The sequence below is a fragment of the Molothrus ater genome, chromosome 22 (assembly GCF_012460135.2).
Source record: "Molothrus ater isolate BHLD 08-10-18 breed brown headed cowbird chromosome 22, BPBGC_Mater_1.1, whole genome shotgun sequence".
In the NCBI taxonomy this organism is placed as follows: Eukaryota; Metazoa; Chordata; class Aves; order Passeriformes; family Icteridae; genus Molothrus; species Molothrus ater.
The window spans coordinates 1,932,487-1,957,426 of record NC_050499.2 but is presented as its reverse complement, the minus strand read 5'-3'; the positions used below and the strand labels follow the sequence as shown (position 1 = coordinate 1,957,426).

General features: G+C 53.2%; 1 protein-coding gene across 3 annotated transcripts in view; it reads right to left on the bottom strand.

Moving 5' to 3' along the window:
• KIRREL3 (kirre like nephrin family adhesion molecule 3) overlaps positions 1-24,940 on the bottom strand; it is a 398,993-nt gene that overhangs the window by 3,919 nt on the left and 370,134 nt on the right. For 2 of the 3 annotated variants that reach the window (XM_036397361.2, XM_036397363.2), the window contains 6 exons: positions 20,903-21,029; positions 15,054-15,154; positions 14,776-14,974; positions 13,294-13,329; positions 10,409-10,516; positions 4,829-4,938 (listed from right to left, as the gene is read on the bottom strand). In XM_036397361.2, coding sequence (XP_036253254.1) covers positions 4,829-4,938; positions 10,409-10,516; positions 13,294-13,329; positions 14,776-14,974; positions 15,054-15,154; positions 20,903-21,029 — 681 coding nt within the window. The remainder of the gene's footprint in view (positions 1-4,828; positions 4,939-10,408; positions 10,517-13,293; positions 13,330-14,775; positions 14,975-15,053; positions 15,155-20,902; positions 21,030-24,940) is intronic. The other variant, XM_036397362.2, reaches the window with a different exon arrangement.

Genomic DNA, 24,940 nt, shown 5'->3' with positions numbered 1-24,940 from the left:
CCGTGTCCAAACCCTGCTCCTGGGTCAGCAGGGATGTGACAAACTGCACCCCTGAGTGTCACTGCCTCAGTTTCCCCCGCTGCAGAAGGCAGGGACCCCCTCCAGGTCCTGAGGCATCCCCTCTGTACCCCAAAGTACAGAGATAAACAGATTCATGGAAGATTTCAAACCGCAATTTTCAAGCCTGAAGATCTCCTTTTGGCAGTGCTCACGGAGGGAAGCATAAAGAGAGGCTCAGAGCAGGACAGTCTGACAGAATGTAGCATGTTTTAGCAAATACACACCCAGCAAGGCAAAATGTAGCTGACAATAACTGCACTCGGGGAAAAACTGAGCCCTTGCATGAACAGATGAAATAATTGTGAGTGCAGTTTCCCTGGATCAGTGCTCACAGCAACAGAGAGCTCCAGGCTGGCAGTGAATGGTAACATTTTGTGTTTGCAGCCTGTGGGATTAATTTTCAGAGGAGATCTCCTGACCTTCAGATGGGCATGCCATTTGACCCAAGAAGTCTCCTAAAACCCACAGTGTTAACTTTTATTCAAGATGCTCTCCACTCCAGCTCATGGCTGGGGATTTTGGATCCTTCAAAGGATTCCTGTAATCAGGGAGTGACAGGGGCAGTGTTCCTTCGTGACCTTAGGTCCCCACTGACTGTGAAAGACAACTTTAACTGGCTCCCCCCGCCCCGGGGCAGAGCAAAGCGCCTCCCCAGGCTCCCCCAGCGCCGGGAGCAGCGGGCAATGCCGAACCCCCGCTCTGCTGGTGCGGAGCTCTCCCGCGTTTCACGCCACCAAACGAAGCCTCTGAGATGGAGAATCCGACAGGATATTAAATTCTTGGCTTTCATTAGTGGACACAATATGTTTTTTAAAATGCTGCTTCAGGTTCCTCCAGAGCCGGCGGGCTGGAAGTGCCTCCCCCCGCCTCGCTCCAGGTTTAATGACAATATTTCCGGCTGGGTGGGTAATTGGATGCCACCCGGCTGCCACTTGTGCGGGCCAGACGTTACCAGGGTGAGGGATGTTGATGGCGATTCTCGAGCAGCGAGTTCCTCTGCTCCCAGGGAGGGAACAAACCCATGAATAAAGAACCCCTCTGGGAATTCCCAGCTCGATGAAGCTTTATCACTTCAAACACCGGCTCTGGCGTCGGTCGCCCAGTGATGTTGGCGGCCACCACAGGAGAAGCTGCCCGCCTTGTCCCACCTCTCCCCACAATCCTGCTTTGGGATGGGCTGGTGCCGCTGGAGGGGCCGGCTGTGAGGGAGGGATGCTCCCCGAGCCCCCCGGCCGAGGCTGGATGTCGTGGAGACGCAGTTCTGCCCAGTTCAGACCCGCTCTGACAGCTCAGGGCTGCCCGTGCTTCCCGGGGTGGGCACATGGAACACGTCCCGGCCCGCGGGCACGGGGGAAGGCAGAGAAAGGGGCAGAGGAAGGGGCAGAAAAAGGGGCAGAGAAAGGGGCAGAGGAAGGGGCAGAGAAAGGGATGCCGCGTCCACTGGGCTGCAGGTAGGAAGGAAAATCACCCAGAATGGAAATTCTGCTTCTTTGATTTTTCCTCTTCCACCTGTCTGGAAAAGGTGTCTGGTGCTGATACCTGTGAAGGCTGTGAACGAACTGAGAACGGCCCTTGGAGCAGAGGGTTAAAGGAGACAGGAAAAGACAAACCTATCACTGGATTGATTATTTTGACTGTCCCACTCCAAATATGAACCACAGGTGATGCCTGGATCTGCCTGGCCGCAGTGGGGCATGAATGATCCAGAAGGGAGGAATGATCCAGGGCAGGAGATCTCTGTGATTCCCTTGCCTCCCTGTCACTTTGGGATCGTCTCTCTCTGCTCATGGCAGTGGGGATGGCTCCTTTGGGATTATCGGCCCCATTTCACAGGTGGGGAGGCACGGGGTCCCATCAGCCAGGGATAAACCCAGCCGTGCTGAGGGAGGGGGGAGGCAGTGCCACGCCGGGGCTGACCATACTCATCATCTTCCTCCTCACAGCTGCCGTGCCCGTGCAATGCGTCCCACAGCAGGGAGAACGCGGCTGTTGCGGTTTATTTTCCCCAGGATCGAACCCTTTACCGGGCTCCTTTGCCTGCAGCCACTGGAGCTGGCAGCCTTTTCCCTGCCCGTAGGCACCGCCTGGCAGAACAGCTCTCGGAGCAGGGGGTGGAACGCCGCTGAGGCAATGTGAACATAGGCAAATCAGCCAGCGTGACGCGTATCTTAAGGTGTTAATGAGTTTATAGATGCATGAATAATTACTCGTGAAAAGCACGGTGAGCTGCCGAGGTCACAGATGGCTGGAGAATGACAAGACAGCGTTTGTGAGGACGGAGAGTCCCGCTGGCACCTGCGGCAGAGCGGGACACGGGGGACCGAGCACAAAGGCACAACCACGGCGCTGAGGAGCCTGGAACTCAGCAGGAGCAGCTCCGGCTGTGCTGGAGTCAGGGGCTGGGATGGGGTTGGGATGGAGAGCAGCGAGGAGCTGTTTGCCAGCGTGCCTGCTCCTCGTTAACATCCCCGTTAATGATCCCGAGCCCGAGTGCGGCACTGACGGTCACAGATATTGAACTGCAGGGTGCGATGGACACCGTGAGGGCGAGATCATCCCACGGGATGGAGATCTCACAGGACGCTCGCAGAAGGCAAATGGGGAAGCAGAGGGAATAATGCTGGCACTGGGAGGGGGGAGAGCTGGAAAATCCCGGGGCGAGGGGAGGGAGGTGCTGGGCACTGCCCGCCTCCTCCTGCTAAAGAGGTCTCATTGCTGCCCATCAGCAAGGAGGAGTTTTTAACTTGATCCTTCATTTCATTGACAAAGTTGGGACATTTTATCAGGAACTGTTTGGCATCCAAGGCCGGGTGTCTGATGGCTGGAGGAGGATGCCCACACCAGCTGTTGGACACAGCAAGGATGGGGATGAGGGACAGAGGCAGGGGGGTCTCCTCAGACTCTGTGGAGAGAAGGAATTGGGGAGTATTTCCTAGGAACGTGCTTGCTGAGGGCAGATGAGGGTGGGGAGGCTCTGATCCAGGCAGGGGAAGGGGCTTTGATGCATTCTCCCTGCAGGTAGGATGTCCCAGCTGTCCCAAACCCTGCCAGCACCAGGGTCAGAGATCATGGACCATCTCTTCCAGCTCCTGAACGGCACTGATCCAATGATGTCATTTCCAACTGCTCTATTTTCAGGAAAAATGCCTGGATTTGGCCAGGAAAGGGAAGAATTGCCCTCCTCCAGTCCAGCCAGACTGGGAGTCTCTGCTGTGTCACATCTGAAAGTGCTCAGCTTTAAGTGTGAACCCTGTTTGCACTTACACAGTTCCACTGTGCTGTGACCAAACCACCTCTCACCAGCCTGGCTGATTAACCAGAGGAGCTCCACAACCTCTCCCTGTAAGGCATTTTTTCCCAGCTCTCAAACAAATATTGTCATTTTTTCTGCACCATTTCCACCCTGCCAGAATCCTCATTGCAACATGCCCAGCACAGCTCTGCTCCCAGCCTCACCAAGGCCCAAGCTGATGTGAAATCACCCCCTGGCTCCTGCAAATAACCTAAGAAAGTGCCCAGGATGGCTTCCAAGATCCTGTGCTTGAGCTCCCACCACCATCCTCTTCCTTGTTCACTCAGAGTGGGAAATGTTCCATTCTGCTGAGGCTTTGTGTGTGTTTCCAGTTATGGTCAGGAGTGGGATTTGGGTTGATCCCAGATGCCCCTGTGGGAGCCAGACCTGGGCTTGGAAGTGCTGATCCCACAGATCAGGTCCCATGGGGAGAAAACTTCTCATTTCCCTTCATCCCAGCAGATTGTTCCAAACCCAACCCCAGCCTCCTCTGTCCTTCTAGCCTTGCAAATCCCACCATGGACTTGCAGATTTCTCAGGGCAAAGCCCTGCTGGGAACGAAGGGTTGTGCACAGGAACCCCAGTGGTGCTGGATAAGTTGCCAGATCTCCACCTCCTCCTGCCTCATTGTTTGGAGGCTCCCTGGCTGTCCAAATACTCTGGCAATCCTGACAATTGCAGCGAGCAATTCCACCCACTCTACGATGATCAGCTTTGCCTTCCCACCAGGCATTCATGGAACAGCTTTTGCAGGCAGGACATACAAGTGCTGCCCAAAAATTGAGATTTAGAGGAGGAAAAAAACCACCCAGCAGCCTAGAAAGCAGCCACTGGCTTCTTCAATCCCTTCCCCCTTTCCCATCTGCTCTTATCTCTTTTTTTTTTTTTTTTTCAGGATTCTTTGCCATTTTTCAGCTTCTATTTGTCACCAGCAAGTGAAAGCCAAGGCAGACTGGGGCTGAGCCACAGAGAACAGTGACCACAGCTCACAGAGTGGTGAGGATGCTCAAGCTGCGTTTCCCGGCTCTCAGCCATCCACCTCTTGCCCTGCCCGTGTCCGTCGGTCCCCTCGGGTGAAGGCGGTGGCCTCGGGAGGGTGACAGCTCCCCGGTGTTACAGACCCAGGGGCAGCCGGCCTCACACCCGGCCCCGTGCTCGCCCTGGGCACTGCCCCGCTGGGTGATAAGCTCGTTATCACCCCGTGCTCGCCCTGCCCTCTGCAGCTTTCCAGGTGCGAGGTGGCAAATTTGCTTCGCAATTAGCCCGGCAATAAACCCTTAGCAGCTCTCCCTCCTCGTTAGCCAAGTTTCACTCGAGGAGTTTTTATGGCAAGAGAACGTGGATCTCGAGAACAGCATTTTTGGAAGAGCATCTTTGCCTCGAGTGGTTATTAGGGGGCTGAACGACACGTGTCTGGGTTTGTTACCATCAAACCTTGCCCGGAGCAATCGCCTGGGGAGGGAAGGAATTCCTTACCATCAGCTGCTTGATGGTCGGGTGCTCCTCCGCCTCCCTGCCCGAGGCCGGCTCCTTGTGCACGATCTCCACGCGGATATCGTTCTTGGCAGACACCACACCCTTGAGATCTGCCAAAAGAGGGAGAGGGACAAGGGGCTGAGTCCGAGCTTCGGCAGGGACATCACAGAGGAATCCCCGCAGCACCTGAGAAAATAAACCCGGCTCAGCGAGCCCACTGGAGAGCTGGAGGAGCAATATTTGTGTTGCCAGAAGGTATGGACAGCTCAGATTATTCCTACAGGAATTCCTTTTGGAGCTCACGGTTGTGAAAAATGCATGTATTTTATGATTGGCTTTTCGCAAATATTAAAATGAATATTATATGTGTTGTGTTAGAAAGTAATGCTGTATTAATTCTCTTAAGTAGTGTGTTCAATATAGTTTTAGGTTATTAAAAATGTTAAAATAGAAACGATGCTATGTAGGATACTTTTTTAAAGAAAGGACTCACACTGAGATAGCAGCCACAGGACACCTGAATCTTTCAGAGAAAGAGAATTTATTGCCCCATTATCAGAAGAAACGAACTTCTTCCCACCTCGAAGGCGCTGTCAGGATTCAGAGGAAGCAGCTGACACTGCCCAGACAGAATCCTGTGTTTGAATGGGATTCATGCATCATGGATGAGGTGTATGAATATGCAACAGGCTGTTGCTTTTAAGGGTTAATCCTTTGTTAACGTGGGGCCTTTTTTGGGCTCGTGCTGCCCAGAAAAAGGTACCCGGACATCTGGAACTCTTGGTCTCTATTGTCTCATATTGTCCTAATTCAAATTGTCCAAATTATTATTACTCTAATTGTATTACTACTTTTATAACCATTTCATTACTATTAAACTTTTAAAATTTTAAACCCAAGTGATTGGCGTTTTTCACACGGTGCTGTTACCAGGGGCTGGGCTGTAGCAGAACTGCTCCCACAGGCAGTGAAGTCATTGTCCAGCCTGCTGATCCATAGGAAATACTGCTCCTGAGGGATGGACCAGCTCTGCCCAGGCTCTGGGAACCCCTGAGAAAAGCCTCCCCCAGTCCGGGGTGCAGACAACACATGGAAAAGGCCAAGCCATGAGCACAGATGTAGCCAGGGACAGCTTTATCATCTCCAAGCAGCCTGGAAATGACAATGAGAGAAGACAGCAACATTCCTGGAGAAACTCCCTGCCTTCCCTGAAGGTGTCAGGCGTGCTTTGAACAAGTCATTCCAGCAGGAGGAAAGCGCGGAGCAGCGGGAGCAGAGCGGCGGCGCAAAGCCGAGATGAGAAGCAGAGATGGAGGCAAATCTGAGCAGCGAGACCTCGACAGCTTTGAAGCCGTCCCCCAGCCACGGGCCTGGCTCTCACCTCCCGGGATGGCTGTGCCAGCCCTCCCAGACCCAAAAACTGCCTTGAACCACCGGTTTGTCAGATCTACCTCCAGCTGACGGATCCAGCAGCGCCCTGCCAAGCCAGGATTGTGGGGATCAGTCCAGAAAAGGCTGGACTCCCCGGGAGTTTTATCTCTAAACCAAACTGAATGATGCAACTGACACCAGCTCGAAGCTCTGTCCTTGAATTCATCTCTCCCAGCATCCCCTGTCCTCCACACCTCGCCAAGTCTCAGGGCACAAGGCAAAGCCTTGCACTGGGAACTTACTACAGCTTCTTTTTTTAATGTTGTCCTGCTGGGACCACGTTCCTGGTGCTGGAGCCTCTGTCTTTAATCACAAGGAGATGCTAATCAGTGTCTTGCAGCTCCTCTCCCAGGAGTGTTCCCCCTCAAATAACTCTGGGCCGTTAAGTCACTGAAGATATAACAACAGTAACAACAGATGCGCAGTAAATTTTTTTTCTTTTCCAGAGCCTCCAGGCTCAGTGTGTCTGCACCTGGTCCTTTTTTTTTTTTTTTTCTGCATTTTCCCAAAACATGGTCAGGAATTGCCTCCCCCATTGCTGTTAGTTGTGGTCAGTGGCTGGGGCAGGAGATTCCTTTCCTTCTCCAGAGTTACTCTGGGTCGCTGTGTCCCCCTGACACAACAGTGCCTGCAGCCTGCACCGGGTTGTTGTTATAAATGATGGCACAATGCTCCAGTATTTGTCTTGGGAGAGGAATCTGCAGTCATCCTGGCAGGAAATGAGTCCTTCTCCTGCTGTCCAAGTGCTCTGTCAATCCCATCATTCCTGAGCTGATCTGTGTAATAACTCTGCACATTGCACATCACTAACAGTGATGAAATTCCTTTCCTCACCTTTCAGCCTGGTGTTCCCACCCTCCTGCCACCAGAGACAGTGGCCACAGCATTCAGCTGCCATCAGCACCTCAAAACTGGGGTGAAAGCCCATCCACCTGGCACATCCAAGTCCTTCCCTGCAGGGTTCTGCACCTTGAGTGTCACTGGGCTCTGGGGCAGCTGCTGGTGCTCCCAGTTCTCCCAAACCCAAGGAGAGATTGTTTTGGCAGCTTCCAGTGGCTTTTGGAGCCAGGTAAAGGGGAACTGGGTGGCCTCAGCGCCACCAGCACCCCATGCATGGAACTCAGGCTGGGGAATCCCACCTGCACTCTGGATTTGCTGCTGTCCCCAGCTGGGTCTGGTTCTCCCCTTCCCACAAGGTTTTGGGGAGGGAAGAGAGATCAGGGCAGGGATCTTCACTGATCTCTTGGCTGATCTTGTGGTGGTGTTCACAGGGGTCCCAGGAAGAGAGAAGAGATGAGGATCTTGACTCCATGTTTCAGAAGGCTTGATTTATTATTTTATGATATATATATATTATATTAAAACTATAGTGAAAGAATAGAAGAAAGGATTTCATCAAAAGGCTAGCAAGCAAGAAGAATGGAATGATAACAAAATCCTGTGACTGACCAAGACAGTCTGAAACAGCCAGACTGTGATTGGCCATTAATTAGAAACAACCTCATGAGACCAATCCCAGATGCACCTGTTGCATTCCACAGCAGCAGATAACCATTGGTTACATTTTGTTCCTGAGGCCTCTCAGCTTCTCAGGAGAAAAATCCTAGCAAAGGGATTTTTCGGAAAATATCATAGCTACATGATCTCTTACTTATTCTGATCCCAAGTGAAGTGGCAAAGAAGCCTTGTAGGGAGCACAGGGACCCTGCCCTGGCCTGGGGAGGCTGCTGACCTCTCCCCAGGGAATCACACTGCCAGGGGAGCAGCAGAGCAGGGAACACCCCCAGATCCAGCAGCCTGTGGTGTATTGGAGATCCAAAACCCTTTTCTGAACAGGATAGCATCAGAAACACAGCAGAGAAAAGGGACTTCAAACCCTGCCACCATGTCCCCAGTGCCTTCTTTCCAGAACCTATCCTCCCAGCCCTGGTGAGGAAAATTCCTCTTTTTCCTGATTTATCAATGGGATAAATAACACAAGGCATTTGGCTGGGATAGCCTTGTCCCCTCTTGGCTTTCCCCTTGAAGAGCAGCCCATCCTTGCATGCCTCCAGCTTGTGAGGGTCTAAATCCTAGCGTTTCCACCACGTCTGGGATCTGTTGTCATGGCATTCCTGTGAAATTGTGTGTCCTGTAAAGAGCCCTGCACCATCTGGTTCCATCAAACGAGAGGGAAATAATGAACCACACGCTCTCTGTTTCTCTGAAGGATGTGGCATGGGGAAAAAACTGCCCATGGACATGGGAACACAGCTTGGCCCTGCTTCCTTCAGGTGCTTGCATTAACTCTTGCTGCCAAATGACATCACACTGGCCTGGTCTTGGGTGCTGTCCATCAGCAATCCTTCCCCAAAAAGCAAGATAAATGGCTTCCCCTATTTAATTCAGTAATTCTTGCTAATAGAGGCTGTGGGAGTTCAAAAAAAAATGGGATAAAACAGGGAGAGGCATCATTATCACACTGAAAATTAAACACATTTCTGCAGTGGGGGGTCGTGTGTCCTTACTGAATCCAGGAGCAGCCTGGTGTCTTTGATGGCTTTGTAAACCATCAAGGGGGGAAAAATAAAAGAACAACAACTGGGTTTTCTGGCACCCACGTGAGGAGTTTGGCATCCCGGAATCCGCACCACGCGTCTGGCGCGCCGGGAGCAGCGCCAAGGATCTCCTCCTCTCCCCAGAGGCTTGGAATGCTCCAGACAATCACACTCTTCTCCCTCCTGCTTTGGTGCCTTTTCACGGAGCCAACAATCCTCCTTTAATTTCCCAGTGTCTTTTTAATGAGGCCAGACAATGCTGCACTGCTTCCCTCTCCTCCTCCTGTACCTGCTTCTCTAATGTCACTTTAACTTGTATTCCCACTGCAGCCAGACTCCAGAATGCACAAGTCCCATGAAAAACCCCTCTGCTGGCTGTCATTCCTGCCAGGAATATTCATATCAGGAAAATTGGAATTAAAACAGAAGCAGAACTGTGGAGGGTTTTTAAGCACTGATGTGGCACAGTGAGGGTGCTTCTCCTTCTTGTACCTCAGGATTCCTCCAAGGGAGAGATTAAGAGGTCCCCTGCACACCTCCTGAGCTGCTAACAGGGATCAGCAGCTACCCTGGCATGTCTTCCATAAACCCTTCCCTTTTCCCACAGGGCTGCTGTTTGCAGCAAACACTTGGTAGACCAACAGGAGAAGCAGCTTGTGCAGAGAAGTAAATTCAGTAAATTGTGTCGGTAAATTCAGGCTCTGATTTCTCCCTGCTCCACTCAATTCACCCTCTCCCCAGAGTTCTCCCCCCAGCCCTTCCAAAGGGGTGCAGCGAGTTGGGGGTGACTGTTCCATTGTGATTTCATGGTTTACCTCAGAACCCCAGGGTCCCTCCCCTGCAGATTCCCTACCAGGTGTGTCAGTCACCTCTCCTTTCCCCTCCCTGACCCCTCCCAGCACTGTCTGTCAGTCCTGGCATTCCAGAAGGGCATCAGTGATTGGCAGATCCAAAGGATGCCCTCTGTCCCTGGGGGCATTGGGCCATCCAGGTGTCCTTTGTCCCTTTGTCCCTCCCCTCCTGTCCCTGCTTGGTGGCTCCCTGCCCCTTCCCTGCCCCTCTCCCCGGGGTTAAAGGAGCAGCAGCCACGGGCTCAGGGAGTTCTGTGGGAGCTGGTGCTGGATTCAGAGGCCTGAGGGCCAGAATAAAGCTCTGGATCCAAACCCTCCATCAGAACCGACTCCTTTCCTTCACCATCACCTTAAAGCTTCTCCACAGAGGGAAACCTGAGGAGCAGCCCCTGTTATGGGGGGAAGCTCCATCCCAGCACCACCAGAGCTCCTGCAGGCCTGGCCTTGTCCCCACGTGCCCAGCTGCAGCACCCAGCCAGGCAAAAGTGTCTGTGGGGTGAAACACCACACACCCAGCCAGGCAAAAGTGTCTGTGGGGTGAAACACCACACACCCAGGCAGGCAAAAGTGTCTGTGGGGTGAAACACCACACACCCAGCAGCCAAAAGTGTCTGTGGGGTGAAACACCACACACCCAGCCAGGCAAAAGTGTCTGTGGGGTGAAACACCACCGTGCCGCTGTTTGGTTCAGCAGCAGGGCCTGACAAGCCAAGGCACATTCCATACACAATATTGGTGATATTCCAGTAGGTGACACTTACTCCTCTGGGAGCGGGCGCAGCAGAAGGCGACGATGGTGGCCATCAGCACCAGGAACGCCACGCCGGCCCCCACGGCCACCCCGATGATCACTGCCATGGGCACCGACTCTGCAAGAGCAAGGAGAGCAAGCGTGAAGCGGGCTGAAGGTCACAGAGGAGCCTTTTCCCCCAGGGACCCACCCCTGGCTACTGGTAAGAGGCTCAGTGATGAGCCCAGGGAGGGTTTTGGGGCCTCCTTCCCTGCTCCCCCATCCCTGCGTGGTGATGTGGGCACGGGCTGCCCGTGGGATGCTGCAGTTTGTACAACCCTGCTCGTTCTGTGCCTCAGTTTACCCTGGGAGGAGAGGAGGGGGAGCCAGAGGAGCGGATTAGCAGCTGCTTTGTTAATGCCCTGCAGGTTAATGCATGAGCTTCTCTAAAGGATGAAGTGCAAAAGAAGATTGTGTGTTAGTATTATAAAGAAAGAGAAATGACATCTGAGCAGGCTGATGGATGACTTAACCCAAGTCATCATTCACAGCCCCTCCCTATTTTATATCCCGATTTCCTGCCTTCTCCTGTGGCTTATCAACTGTCATCCTTCCAAAATTCCTGAGGGTGCTACAAAGACTGGGACAGGAGGGATGGCCCATGCTGGGGCTGAGCACTGTGGGGTGGGATGTGTGGGCAGGGTCTGGGGGAGGCAGAGCACCCTCACATCCTTCTGCCTACAAGAACTCTGTCACCAAATTCCTGGTGGGGATTTTGGGCTGTGGCTCAGCCAGCAAAGCTGATTTATCTACGCAGGCCCTGACAGCAGCTTGTGAGGCGTGGGGAGGGTGGAATGGGAAATCACATTTATGGTGAGGGGGCCAGATTTGGAGCCCCAAAGCCTTTTTATCCCCCTGCTCTCTCTCTCCAGTTCCTCCAGGCACAGCTCTGACTTTGCAGTGAGTGTTGGGTTGGATTAAGGAGGGGCAGCAATGGGCAGCACTCACACTGTAGGACACCACAGCTGTGGGTACCACAAATTGCCTTCCTTGGCTAGGATGATAAAGCTGCATCCCAAAGACCCTCTCCCCTAAAGCTGCAGGTATCTCTAGGTCCCCATTCCTCTCTTTCTAAACACTCTGTAGGATCTTGTGAACCAAAAGAGGGATAACCCTGTCTGGGATGGCCAGATAAGGTGGGTGAGTGTGTCCTCACAACTTTCCTGGACAGCTCCTTGGAAGGTGTTTCCTTCTTGGAGGCCTTGCCTGGGAAATGGGTGGGATGAATTTATGGAAAAATGTATGCAGAGAGGTGGTTCTCCTCAGAGTCTGTGCAGATGGGGACACGGATGCTGCTGGACCCTGGGGACACAGGGGTGACCCAGCTGAGAAGCAAAGCCCAGGGGTTGTCACTTGACCGAGTGATACAGGAACAATTTCCCATTGCCCACAGGTGTGGGGCTGGGGGTGGGCACGAATTTCATCCTGGACCTGAGAGCACAGATCCCACCTGTGCCTTCCATCCTTCCCAAGGGGGACACTCCCCTACTGGTGGGACTGGGGGCAGTTCTCATTCCACCAGCATCCCCTGTGTGGTCAGCAAAGGGTGTCTTCCTTGTTTGTTATCCCTATCCCAAGTGGGACAGGAGGGTTCTAAAGCCACTTCAAGGTACCCTTAAGCCATGGCTGTGGAGCTCCTGGGTCCTGAGTCCTAATTTGGGAACTGCAGGTGATAAACATGTGGTGCTGATTGAGTTTAGGCTCTGCTCACACTTGATCAAAACAGAACTGATGTTTCTCACTTTGTTGCTTGCTCATGGATTTCCTGCTAGGGCTGCTGGTCCCTTGATGTGTCACATGTCACTCAAGCTGGGCCACTGGTGACACGACTCAAGTGGCCCTGAACCAATCCATCACCAAACCTCTGGGAGTGCCCAGCTGGTGAAAATCCCTTCAGTCCTCTGCTGGAGCTCAGGGAACAGGGGCTGCAGCTGGGTCCAGCTGCCCCAAGAAGCTCACCTTAAAATCAGCATCCTCCAGCCCAGCAGCTGGGCCATGGCACAAAGAAACCAGGAATTTCTGAGGCCACCTGCTAGGCAGTGCTCCTGCCAACAGTGGCAGCTCCTCATGGGATTTTTTTGGCCTTCCAAGGGGAATATGGAGCAATGGGCTGGAGAGGCAGGAGCCTGGCTGGCCCTAAGCTCTGGGGAATGGGATCTGCAGGGCAGAGCTCAGAGAGAAGCAGGTGGTGATGGGGATGAAGATGATGAAGAACCATGCAGGGAATGGGGTGGGAAAAATCTCCAGGGCTCTCCTGGGCTGGGATAAAGGAAACTGCAAAGAGGCAGTGACAGAATGGGGGGGATGCTAAACTCCTGTAGGGCTGGGTGAGCTGAGGGAGGGGCAGACTGCTGGCTCCCCCAGGAATCCTGCTCTGGGGCACAGGACGAGGAACCACAAGGGCAGCACCTCCTGCAGATCTGCCCCAAGATCCATCCAAACCTGCTCTGGTGCCAATGGATGCTGGCCATCACTCTCCCACTATGCTGAACCAAGCTGATGTCTGCAAATGACCCTGGAAACATGTACTTTTCCCTCCATTTTTGTCCCAAAGTCACACTCTGTGGGACTTCTGCAACATTTTAAACATGGCTGAGAAACAGCATCCCCCTTCCAGTGACTGGGGAACTGGGGCAAAGAAAGTGCTGGTTTCCAGAGTGGGTCAGTGGCACAGGGGGACTGGACCACTCCAGCTCCCCAGTCCTGCCCCAGTCACTGCTCTGCAGCTTCCCTGCACCCCTGCCTGCCCTGCCTGCCCTGGGGAAAGCTGCCGGGCCAGGAGGAGGACTCTGGGCCCTCAGGTGTGGTGGTGGCTGGGGACAATTCACGTTCACCGTCAGCTCATGATTTCCATACCTGCTTGAATACCAGCTCCTGATTTCATTTCCGTACCTGTTTGAAAATAAAGCAAGTGTCCACAGCCTTGCACAGCCCACGCGCCCACCGCAGCCTTCCTGAGCGCTCAGCCCTCTGCTCTGCTCTGCTCTGCCTGCTCGGGGGCTGGCCCTGTGAAGGGGACCCTGCAGTGTCCCCTGTGCCACCCTGCAGTGTCTCCTGGCCTGGGCAGGGCTGTCCCCTGTGCCACCCTGGCTCGGGCAGGGCTGTCCCCTGTGCCACCCTGCAGTGTCCCCTGGCCGGGGCAGCGCTGTCCCCTGTGCCACCCTGATCTGGGCAGGGCTGTCCCCTGTGCCACCCTGCGGTGTCCCCTGTGCCACCCTGGCCGGGGCAGGGCTGTCCCCTGTGCCACCCTGCGGTGTCTCCTGTGCCACCCTGGCCGGGGCAGGGCTGTCCCCTGTGTCACCCTGCGGTGTCTCCTGTGCCACCCTGGCCCGGGCAGGGCTGTCCCCTGTGCCACCCTGCGGTGTCCTCTTGTCCAGGCAGGGCTGTCCCCTGTGCCACCCTGATCTGGGCAGGGCTGTCCCCTGTGCCACCCTGGCCGGGGCAGGGCTGTCCCCCCTGGTGGCCCTGCAGGGACGCTGGGTGTGAGCTCGGCTGTCCAGCCCCCTCTGCTGGGACCCAGGCTCGCCGCCGAGCGCTGCCTCTGACTGGCAGACGACCTGGAAAAACCACTGGCTCTGTTTGCATTGGAAGAAGCCCAAGGCTAATTTTAAGGGGTTCATTTAGCTCTGATTTAATCTGGACGCCAGCCTTGCCTATAAATCACGGCTTAATGAGAACAATCCACCTGCCTGCCCTGGCATTTAATAAAATAGAGGAGAACTGGAGTTCCTCCAGGAGCTAAGCATTCCTCACACAGGCCATCTCCCTCCCCTGCTGTGGAGAGCCCCTGCTGTGGAATTTCCCTGGCCATCCCCTGGGAATTGCTGGGTGTGTGAGCCCAGCCCTGTGGGACATGCTGGCGTTGTGGCTGGTGGCCAGGATGGAGAGTTGCCACCAGTCCAAATGCCTTCCTCTGCTCACCCCCATCACCGTGGAGCAGGGGGGTCTGCTGGGAGCAGCCACTCCTCTTTCTCCAAGGCTGTAAATGATCCTCCAGCCTGGGCAGTGACATCACCTTGTACTGTGGGACAGGGAGTAAGGGGTGCAGGATCAGCCCGTGCCCTCCAGCTTTAGCAGGACAGGTAAAATCAGCAATACCTTACCAAGCAGAGACTTTACAGGGTTTGCCCCTGCTCCTGCCCCTTTACCAAGATCACGTGCCTTAAGGATGCAATCCTGCAGCTAGCACAGCTGGAGCCTTGTCACCATCCTTCCTAATTTCCTCTGGCATCCCAAGAGCTCTCTGAGCACCTCCTCACAGCATGTCCCCACTCTCAGAGCCCAGCCAGGTGCTAATTCCCAGTGCCCCCAGCCCCAGCAGCCCCCAGCAGTGCCCACCTTGCTCCTTGAGCCGGATGATCTCTGTGTCGGAGCCAAAGCTGTTCCAGGCCGTGCAGTTGTAGATGGTTTGGAAATCAGCACGGACGATGTTGCTGATGGTCAGCGTGGAGATCACCCCCTCATCTGTGCTCACCGTCTCCACCGTGTAGCGCCCCGAGGTCCCAGATTCCAGAACGTTCTCCTTCCAGGACCAAGCCTGCCAAGAGAGACAGGGGTGAGCCTGGGGCAGCTCCCGAGGTGCTGCAGGCACCCCCTGTGCCCAGGGTGATACTCACGATCCGGTCTGGCGGTGGAGTGCTGCGGATGAAGCACTTGATCTGCCCCTTCTGGCCGTGCAGGGCGTGCTGGGTCTGCGTGCTGGAGATTATGGGGGGCCCTGTGGAGACAGGAGAGGCTGCTGGCACCCCGTGGGACTGCTGGGGATGGGGAGTGTTAGGGGAGCCCCAAATGGATATTGGAGTCCATGTCTGAAGGGCAGGGATGGAGAAACAGCCCCATCTCCTCCTGTGATGGAGAACATTGAGTGGAGCCTTTGCTCTCTGCTGGGTTTTTGCAAAACCCCCACCACCCCCATCTCTGTACACCCATCCCTGGTGTAAAGGGTCCTTCTCCCATCTCCTTGGGGAGCCTGGCCTCTGAGAAGGGCAGTTTGCTGCAGGAGCAAAGCAGGATCCCATCCCACCTGCTGTTCCTCTTCTATGCCCTCCCAGATTCATTAGCAACCATTAAACTAATTGCCCTCCAGGGCATTAAGGAAGATGTGGTGGAGAAGTTTCTGCTGGAAAACTTTAACACCCATCAGCTGGGCTCTCCTGTGCCATGTGGGTCATGAAAGGAGCCAAGGAGACAGGGTGGGAAAGGCTCTTCCTGAGCCAAACACCAGCTTGGGATGGGAAATGTCCTTGTCCTGCCTTGGTGAGCATCCTGTGCTTGGGAGAAAAGGGATGGGAGAGGAGAGCATGTGGTGTGTCCCTCACTCTTCTAACAACCCTGATGGCCCCAGGGGAGCAGCACAAGAGCTGGGATCCTAATTGCTGTTTATTAACCTCCTTAATTAAAGCAGATTTGCATTTCCATGAGTGGCTTGCTGCTGGCAGAAAAGACAACAGCAACAACTGGGCTGCAGGGCAAGGGAGAGAGGGGTGGCAGGGGATGTCAGAACTCCCCCTGCTCCAGCTCTGGAACTTTGGGTGTTCACTTGGGGTTGCCACGCCTGGTTTGGAGTATGTCACTGGGTTTATCAGTAATACAGCCTTGTGGATTTTTTCCCATTTTCCCCACCTCCCTGCCCTGCACCTGATGTGCTCCTTTTAAAAAAAGTCTCAGGGATTTGGAGTAAAGTGGAAAGAAAGATTTGCCTGGGTATTCCTGCCTGATTCTCATCCAAATCACCCATGTATAAATTTCATAAATGCACAAAAATGTACCAAAATGCTAAATCCTTCACTCTTGGGCATTTGTACATACAGCTGCCTTTTGGAACTGTCCCAGTAACCCCTTCCTGCACCAAACTTGCACACTCCCCACACACTCCCCACTGAGGCACAGCCCTGTCCCTGCTTCCTTCCACTGCTCCAAGGGGAGACGGATGGAAAACAAGCTCATTGAAGCACAATTCACTGACCAGTGACCACGGTTCTGGCAGCTCAGGAAATTACTACTGGAAGGGAGCCGCCATCAACATCAGGAATAGCAGGAGCTGGGCGTGAAGGTCAGGACTTGTTTTGCTGTAATGGACACAGCAGTACGGCTGTGGAAGCTTCTGCCCTTTTTGATCGAAGAAGGCAAAAAAAAAAAAAAAGACACTTTGTTGTGTTTTTCTCTCTAAATGCTCAAGATGTTGTTCTAGGCACGATCCCAAGGTGTGAGTTCTTGTTTATCCATCGCTGAAAGCTCAGCTTTCCCAAGGGTCTCAGTGGAGGTGACTCCTTGCTTTGCCTGAGGAGCCTGCTGAGGCCATCGATGCTCCTGCCCACCTGATGATTCCAAAGCCAGCAGAGGCAAGAGCAGTGATGGGATCTGCAGGCCAGACCTAAACAGTAATAAAAAGAACTGTCTCCTTTCCATTTTGATGGTTGTACGTTACTTATAAATTCTGGAAGTGCTCCAAGACTGGGTGACGCTAGAGAAAAATGGCTTAATAATCATTAAAAGGATCATTTTCCCCAAGGCGAGTGGATTTTAAATGGCACAAATGCCAGTGGCTTTGGCTTTTATTATTGCTTCAGGAGTTCAGAGTCGAAGGCTTATCATCGTGATAATAGTGGATGACTAAAGACTATTTGTGAGATGAACATGCCCAGAAATAATAGCACGAAGTTGCAGCCTCTTCGCATTCAGGGCTGGTGTTTGATTCTCCACCAGGCTCTGGCTCCTTATGAAAGATGCCAATCTCCAGCTTGGCATTCAGCACCGAGTGTGAGACAGCCCACAGGCAGGGAAAAGGCTCTAAGCAATGTTGCTATGGATATAAATGATGGAGCTATTGGTGGAGGTTATTTTTAGCACCTCGGTGCCAATTTATTTGTGCGGTCCTGGCGGCTCACACAAAAGAGAAGTCTGAGGTGGAAGCCTTCAGGAATGAAAGGATAGGATGGCCTTGGCTTCTCCAGTCTGCTCGAGTCCATCTGAACTTTTCTCGCAAGCACTCAAAATGATTTGGCAGGAGAGGTTTGTTTAACTCCTTGCTTCCTGCAGAAGTCCTGGGCTGGCTGGTTCTGCCTGGTGTTGGTTACAAAGGAACACCACAGAATTATTTGGGTTGGGAAAGACTTTTAAACCCATCTCATTCCTGATCCCTACCATGGGCAGAGACATCTCCCACCAGAGGAGGTTGTTCCAACCTGCCCTTGAGCACTTCCTGACACCCCGATGTGCTCCTGACCAAGCGGGGTGGCAGGTCAGCCCCTGCCCTGCTCCCAGCTCTCACACATGCCCAACTTCCTTGTTGGGGTGAATCCCAGGCAAATGATATCCTGAATTAGTCACCTGGAGCTGTTCAGCCATTCCAACAAACTTCTCTTGCAGAACAAGGTGGGCAGGGGTGGTGGTCCCTGCTCAGCAGCCCCTGCCAAGCCTGGATGGTGCAGTGACAGATGGGACTGCTGCTGATCTGCCTGTGAAGGTGACCTTGGGGTGCTTCTGCTGGGGTGGGAGCTGTGACCAGGCTGGGTGCAGTCAAGAGCATCGAGAGGCTTTGGCTGTAAATCCAGCTGCTGCTGATTTATGATGGCACCAAGTTCCTCCTTTCCCTCAAGCCTCTGCTGCTCTGGCTCTGCCAAATGCTGCTGCTTTGCATAATCCTCCTTCCCACTCACCAGACTCTGAATCCTATCTGCTTCCTTGCAGGCTGGTGGCCTTGGCTCTGGCATGGGGTTGGGCTGCTCAGCAACCACAGCCCTGTCTGAGGGAGCTGGGTGGGAAGGGCACAGGATGCTCTCCCACCCCACCATCACCATGCCATGATTTTGGATAATTTTGGGAGTGGATGGGCTGGTAGGACCACAGGCTCAGAGTGGGTTGGGTGATCCCTCAGTTGGGATCTCTGTGCTCGGTGAGATGGATCAGCCCCCTAAAATCCAGGTGCCCTGACCAGGGGCAGTGCAGCCAGCCCAGAACACAACTTCTCAATGCCTGATTTTTCTGTGACAGAGGGAGGCATCTGGTAATAACAGACAATTGTATCACCCTCTGGATTTAAAATCACTTCAAAATATGAAGGCATTCAGCTTCCCCCTTGAATTACATCAGAGCAGGCTTCCATCAGAATTCATTAGCTGGATTAAACACACTGTGCCGTGCTCTGGAGCTGGAATGCTGCTCCCACTGCAGGACAGGCTGCCTCTTGTTCTTGGTGGATGTGGGATGTGGGGATGCTGCTCAGGGGCTCGGTTCTCCTCACTTGGAGGGCCAGGAGATCATCCTGACCCGGAGGTGTGGGATTCTCCCTTGGTCCAACACCTGCAGTGACAACCTTGTCACCTTTGGGGTGCACCTGGCAGCATTTCCCATGGGATGGGGTGTACAGGCAGTCAGTTCCTGGCAGATCCTCAAGGCTGAGCAGTGAACTCCATGCATGGATTTCATTTGCTGCCCATCAGTTTCCCCAGGCATAAGCTGGGGGAAAAAAACCAAAAATTGCTGGAGAGAAACTTTTCCAGTCAGTGCTGCATGCTCCAAATGCCCCGAGCTGTGGGGAGCTTTGCTCTGCTCTGCTCTCTGCCCTGTCCCTGGAGGTGTCAGGGAAGGAGCATGCTCTTCGTGCTAATTTGTTGCTTTGTTTTCCGTGAGCTCATTTAATTGTAATTAAAACCCAGCAGCTGCTGGGGAAGGAGACTGAAGGCGCGAGAAGCTGAGTCCAAGTCAGGGAGTGGTTGGTTTTCAGTGGTTGGTTTTCAGTGGTTGGTTTTCAGTGGCTGGTTTTCAGTGGCTGGTTTTCAGTGGCTGGTTTTCAGTCCCTGCATTGCCCTCAGCTTCCTTTTCTAGGATTATAGAAACCTGGAATAGTTTGGGTGGGAAGTGACCTTTAAAGGTCATCCAGTCCAACCCCTTGCCATGACAGGGACATCCTCAGCTAGATCAGGTTGCTCAGAGCTCTGTCCTTGAATGTTTCCAGGGAACTGGGGCATCCACCGTGTGCATTATCTATGTTTGAAATCAATGCTTGCCTGAGCTGCCTCCTGCTTATGCTCTCCTCTTGCAACAGTGAGTGGGGAGTGAAACCTGCCAGTTTGTCATGCAGGTGAGAGACAATGCAAAATTCATCCTCTGCTTACACCATTTGCAGCCTGCCTGGCTCTTTCCCTGCTGTATTTATGCTGAAATTTGTTACCAGCTGCTGTGAGGTCCTGGCCAGGGCCTCATTAAACTCCAGAGATGTGGCTGTGAGTCCAGAGCACATCCTGACACGGTGCTGGATGAGCCCCAAGCAGCCATGGAGATATCCTGACAGGAATCCTGACAGGAATCCTGGCAGGCAGAGTGTTCACAAGTATCCTCACAGGAATCTCACAGGTGATCTCATGTGGGATGGAGAGTGTGATTAGGCTGCTGGTCTTGGATCCAGACTCAATTCCCATCTCTCCAGGAGTACAATAGAGACAACAGCACTCTCCGACCTCGCGAGGGTTTTGCAAGATTAATCTATTAAAGATTTAAAGCTGCCAGCTCCCAACTACTCAATAAATCCCTGTTGATAATAGGGAACTGTGTGGGGCTGAGCAAATGTTGATTTTCTTTTTGATTTAACTTGTGCATTTCCAGGCAAAATAATGCAAAATCCACTTTACTCCAATTGCCTGTATCTGTGATTCAACTGGGGGTGGGATTTGCTCCAAAAGGAAGTATCTGAGGGGATAATTTGGGAACAGGAGCTGTCAGAGCAACAGGATCAAGGCAGGAAGGGAATGGGGGTAGGGAATGAATGGTGGTAGGGAAGCAGGAGAGAATGGTGGAAGGGAAGAAGGAAGGAATGAATGGCAGGAGGGAAGGAATGGCAGAAGGGAAGCAGGAGGGAATGAATCACAAATGGGAAGCAGGAGGGAATGGCAGAAGGGGAGCAGGAGGGAAGGAATGGGAGGAGGGGAGCAGGAAGGAAGGAACGGCAGGAGGGGAGCAGGAGGGAATGTCAGAAGGGAGCAGGAAGGAAGGAATGGTGGAAGGGAAGAAGGAAGGAATGAATCACAAATGGGAAGCAGGAAGGAATGGCAGAAGGGGAGCAGGAGGGAAGGAATGGCAGAAGGGGAGCAGGAGGGAAGGAATGGCAGAAGGGAAGAATGAATGAATGAATGAATGAATGAATGAATGAATGAATGAATGAATGAATGAATGGCAAAAGAGGAGCAGGAAGGAGCGGCAGAAGGGAAGCAGGAGTGAATGGCAGAAGGGAAGCAGGAGGGAAGGAATGGTGGAAGGGAAGAAGGAATGAATGAATGGCAGGAGGGAAGGAATGGTAGAAGGGAAGAAGGAAGAAATTGCAGAAGGGAAGCAGGAAGGAATGGCAGAATGGGAGCAGGAGAGAGGGAATGTCAGAAGGGAGCAGGAATGAATGTCAGAAGGGAGCAGGAGGGAAGGAATGTCAGAGGGAAGCAGGAGGGAAGGAATGTCAGAGGGAAGCAGGAGGTACCGTTGACGGTGAGCGTCACCTCCCGCTCCCCCGCGCCCACGCGCGGCACCACGGCTCTGCACACGTATTTCCCGGCGTCTTCCTGGCGCACTGACTTCAGGATCAGCTTGTTCTCATTGCTCAGGACCTGAAAGAGAGGAGGGGGCTTTCAGGTGGGCCATGAGAAGTTACAGACAAAACAAATGACCTGAGTCACCAGCTCCTGAGCATCCTTGGCAAAGCCAAGTGGATGAGCCCAAAGTCTGGCATCGCATGGAAATATCACTTGTTGCTGTTGCCCAAAGAATAAAGAAACACCACAGGTGTTTTGGGGTAGAATTAGAAATCCTGTTCCTATTCATTTGAATTTTTACAAACTCCAGTTTTGTAAGAAGTTCAAGATGCAAGAGAAAAATTTTGGTGGTTGCAGTGGCACAGGCAGAAAAACCTCAGAGAGAACCACTCTCCACACTTGCACCTCCACATTCACAGGCACAGGGGAGGCTGCTGGGATTAACTCAGGGATTTTAAGCTCAGAAGTGGTGGCAGAGGTGGCAGACACCTTGGAACAGGGTCTGGATACCCAGGGAAATCTCAGCTGGCTCTGGCCAGCCCCCTGCTATGGACGGGCTGACTGCTGCTCCCCTGCTCGGCTGTGCTTTAATAAACCTGGAGAAGCACAGAAGCTGTGGGATCTGGCTGAGGCTGTCAGCAGAATCTTGGCACTGCTGGGTTTGAAAAAATCATGGCAGATCTCAAACAGGGACTGGTTTCTGGAGCAAACTCCTCCAGTTGTCCTTGGCTTCCTCCCCCAGCGCTCTGCAGGTCACAGCCCATCATCTCTCCTCCTCCTCCTCAGCTGGGTGAGCCTCAGGCTCTGCTCCCACAGCTCCTGGAATCAGCAGATGCAGTGGTTGGATGTGCATCTGGGTCTCCCTGTAGCAAGGTGGGGGTCTCAGCCCTAACCTGGGACGAGGCAGAGGCACAGAGGATCAGATCCCTTTAAACCCACTGTGTTAGCATTGATTGCAAGTTAGCCATAAAAACACCTGTGTTTACTTGGCCTCAACCTCTCTTTGGTCTCTGACTTGCTTCTTTGTTGTGAGAAAAGGAGAAAAGAAGGCAATCTTGAGGACTTCAACCTGGTTCTGAAAACAGAGGGGCTGGGGAAGAAGCAGGCGTGATCCCAGATCCCACTGGGATTGCTGGGTGCTGATGGCTTCACAAAGCAGCATCCTCTGCCAGGATCCCTCTGGGGAGGTGGCTCTGGTGACCACCATAACCATCTCTGCTGGGCTGCACCATCTGGAGGGTCTGTCCTGAGTCACAGAATCATGGAATTGTTTCGCTTGGAAGGGACCATGAACACCTCGAACACATCTCATTCCAATCCCCTGTCATGGGCAAGGACCCTTTCCCCCTATCCGAGGGTGCTCCAAGTCCCATCCAACCTGGCCTTGGACACTTCCAAGGATGGGGCAGCCACAGCTTCTCTGGGCAACCTATGCCAGGGCCCTCCTACCCTCACAGAGAAGAATTTCTCCCCAATATCCCCATCCATCCCTGCCCAAGGGAGCCATTCCTCCCATCCTGTCCCTCCATCCCGTGTCCCCAGTCCCTCTCCAGCTCTCCTGGAGCCCCTTTAGGCCCTGGCAGGGGCTCTGAGCTCTTCCCAGAGCCTTCTCCTCTCCAGGTGAGCACTCTCAGCTCTCCCAGCCTGGCTCCAGCCCTGGAGCATCTCCATGGCCTCCTCAGGACTGGCTCCAGCAGCTCCATGTCCCTCTGAAGTTGAGCCTGGGAGCCCCAGAGCTGGACACAGCACTGCAGGGGGGGTTTCATGAGGGCACAGTGGAAGGGCAGAATCATCTCCATTCTGCTCCAGGAGAGTTCCAGCGTGATGGAACTCAGCTGGAGAGAGGCAGATAAAAAGGGGGAAGGGGGCTGTGCCTGGGCACTGCTGGAGAGCAAAGCCAGCCCTGGTGGGAGGCTGGGCTGGAGCAGGGCGGGGAGGCAGCCCTTGCTGCCAGCTCCTGCAGCCACCTCGAGGCAGCAGAACAACAATCTGTGCGTGAGAGCCTGCAGTGATAACCCAGAGAAACCACCCAGGAATTACTGACCCACTGGGACTCCTTTGCTGATTCAAGCCATCAGCTCTCCCAAGTCTATAATTTCTCCCCAGGAGATGGCCTTCACCAAGGTCATTATGGTTGGAAAAAGCAGCCCAGCAATTAATGCCTCAGTGTCCCTGGAGGAGGACAAGACTCAGCCCCTCTGTGGGGATCCAGCTCTCCAGTTACAGCCTTGAGCATTCCCCATCCACAGATCTGCCCAGGTGGAGATGGGAGATGCTTTTCAAACCCACACCTGTGTGTGCCTCTGAATGAGTTTCACATCTCAGCCCTCCTTTAGCTTTTTCCCATGGCTTTGCTCAGCCCTCCTGTCTGTAAGGAGGGATCAGAGCATCTCCTGCTTCCTGGGCCTGACTGAGCTGAGATTATGATTGGCAAAGCTCCTTAGGATTTCCAGTACAAAAGAGACGTGGACGAGTCTGCTGGGACAGATCCAAACTCCTCCCTGGAGCAGGCTCCAGCTGACAGCAGGGAGTGCTGGGGTGAACATGCAGGGTGTGAGATCCCAGGCCTGTGGGCAGGAAGGACCATCCCAGGAAGGACCATTCCAGAAAGGACCATTCCAGAAAGGACCATCCCAGGAAGGACCATTCCAGAAAGGACCATCCCAGGAAGGTCTGTCCCTGAATGGACCATCTCTTGGAAGACCATCCCATGAAGGTCCATCTCAGAAAGGACCATCCCTTGGAAGACCATCCCAGAAAGGACCATCCCAGGAAGGTCCATCCCAGGAAGGTCCATCCCAGGAAGGACCATTCCAGAAAGGACCATCCCATGAAGGTCTATCCCAGGAAGGAACATGCCAGGAAGGTCCATCCCAGAAGGATCCACCTGCAGGTGAACTGCAGAACTGCTCCCCATCAGTGAGGTGTTCAGTGATGCTCTGGTTCAACCCTTCTGTCCATCATCATTAAATAAATTCCCCCACTCTTAGGACCGCTCTGCATTTGGAGGAGCCAGCACTCATGCAGCCTGGAGCTGCCAGACCACCTGGTTCTGCTCCATGGGAAGGGTCCTGCAGTGTGGGAACTCAGGACATCCCTCTGGCTGTCCTGGGGTGCCAGGACCCCTGCCAGGGGGCTCAGAGACCCTGGCACAGAGCCCAAGATGCCCCTGTGGTTTTGATTATGACCCATGGAGCAAGTTACCAACCTTAGATGAGGATCTGCAGGCCACAAGAGTATAAGTAGAATAATAATTAGTTGTCATTGGGTGAAAAATTGATTTTTGGGGTTTTTAGCATGGGGGCTCAGGGGGCAAGATGGAGGGATCTGGACATGTCCAGCCTTTCTCCTTCTTCTTCTTGGCCTCCATCTTCTGCTGTGATGGTGGCACTTTTAGATTGGTTTAGAGTAGGAGCTCACTGTCTAACATAGGTGATGGGTATTGTGTGATGGTGTTCACAGGGGTCTGAGGAAGAGGGAAGAGACGAGGATCTGACTCCATGTTTCAGAAGGCTTGATTTATTATTTTATGATATATACTATATTAAAACTATAGTAAAAGAATAGAAGAAAGGATTTCCTCAGAAGGCTGGCTAAGAATAGAAAAAAGAAAGAATGATAACAAAGGCTTGTGGCTCTGACAGAGAGTCTGAGCCAGCTGGGCTGTGATTGGCCATTAATTAGAAACAACCACATGAGCCCAATCCCAGATGCACCTGTTGCATTCCACAGCAGCAGATAACCATTGGTTACATTTTGTTCCTGAGGCCTACCAGCTTCTCAGGAGAAAAAATCCTAAAGAAAAGATTTTTCAGAAAATATCATAGCTACAGTATTGGAAAGTTATTGTTAATATTGCACACGTAGTTTTTAGTATAAAGACATAACACCCCCCTGGGGGCAGGCAGAGTGCCTCTATCTGTCCTGCTGAGCAGACCTCGGCAGGACAGGAGAAAGAATTTTATAGATAAGAAACAATAAACAAC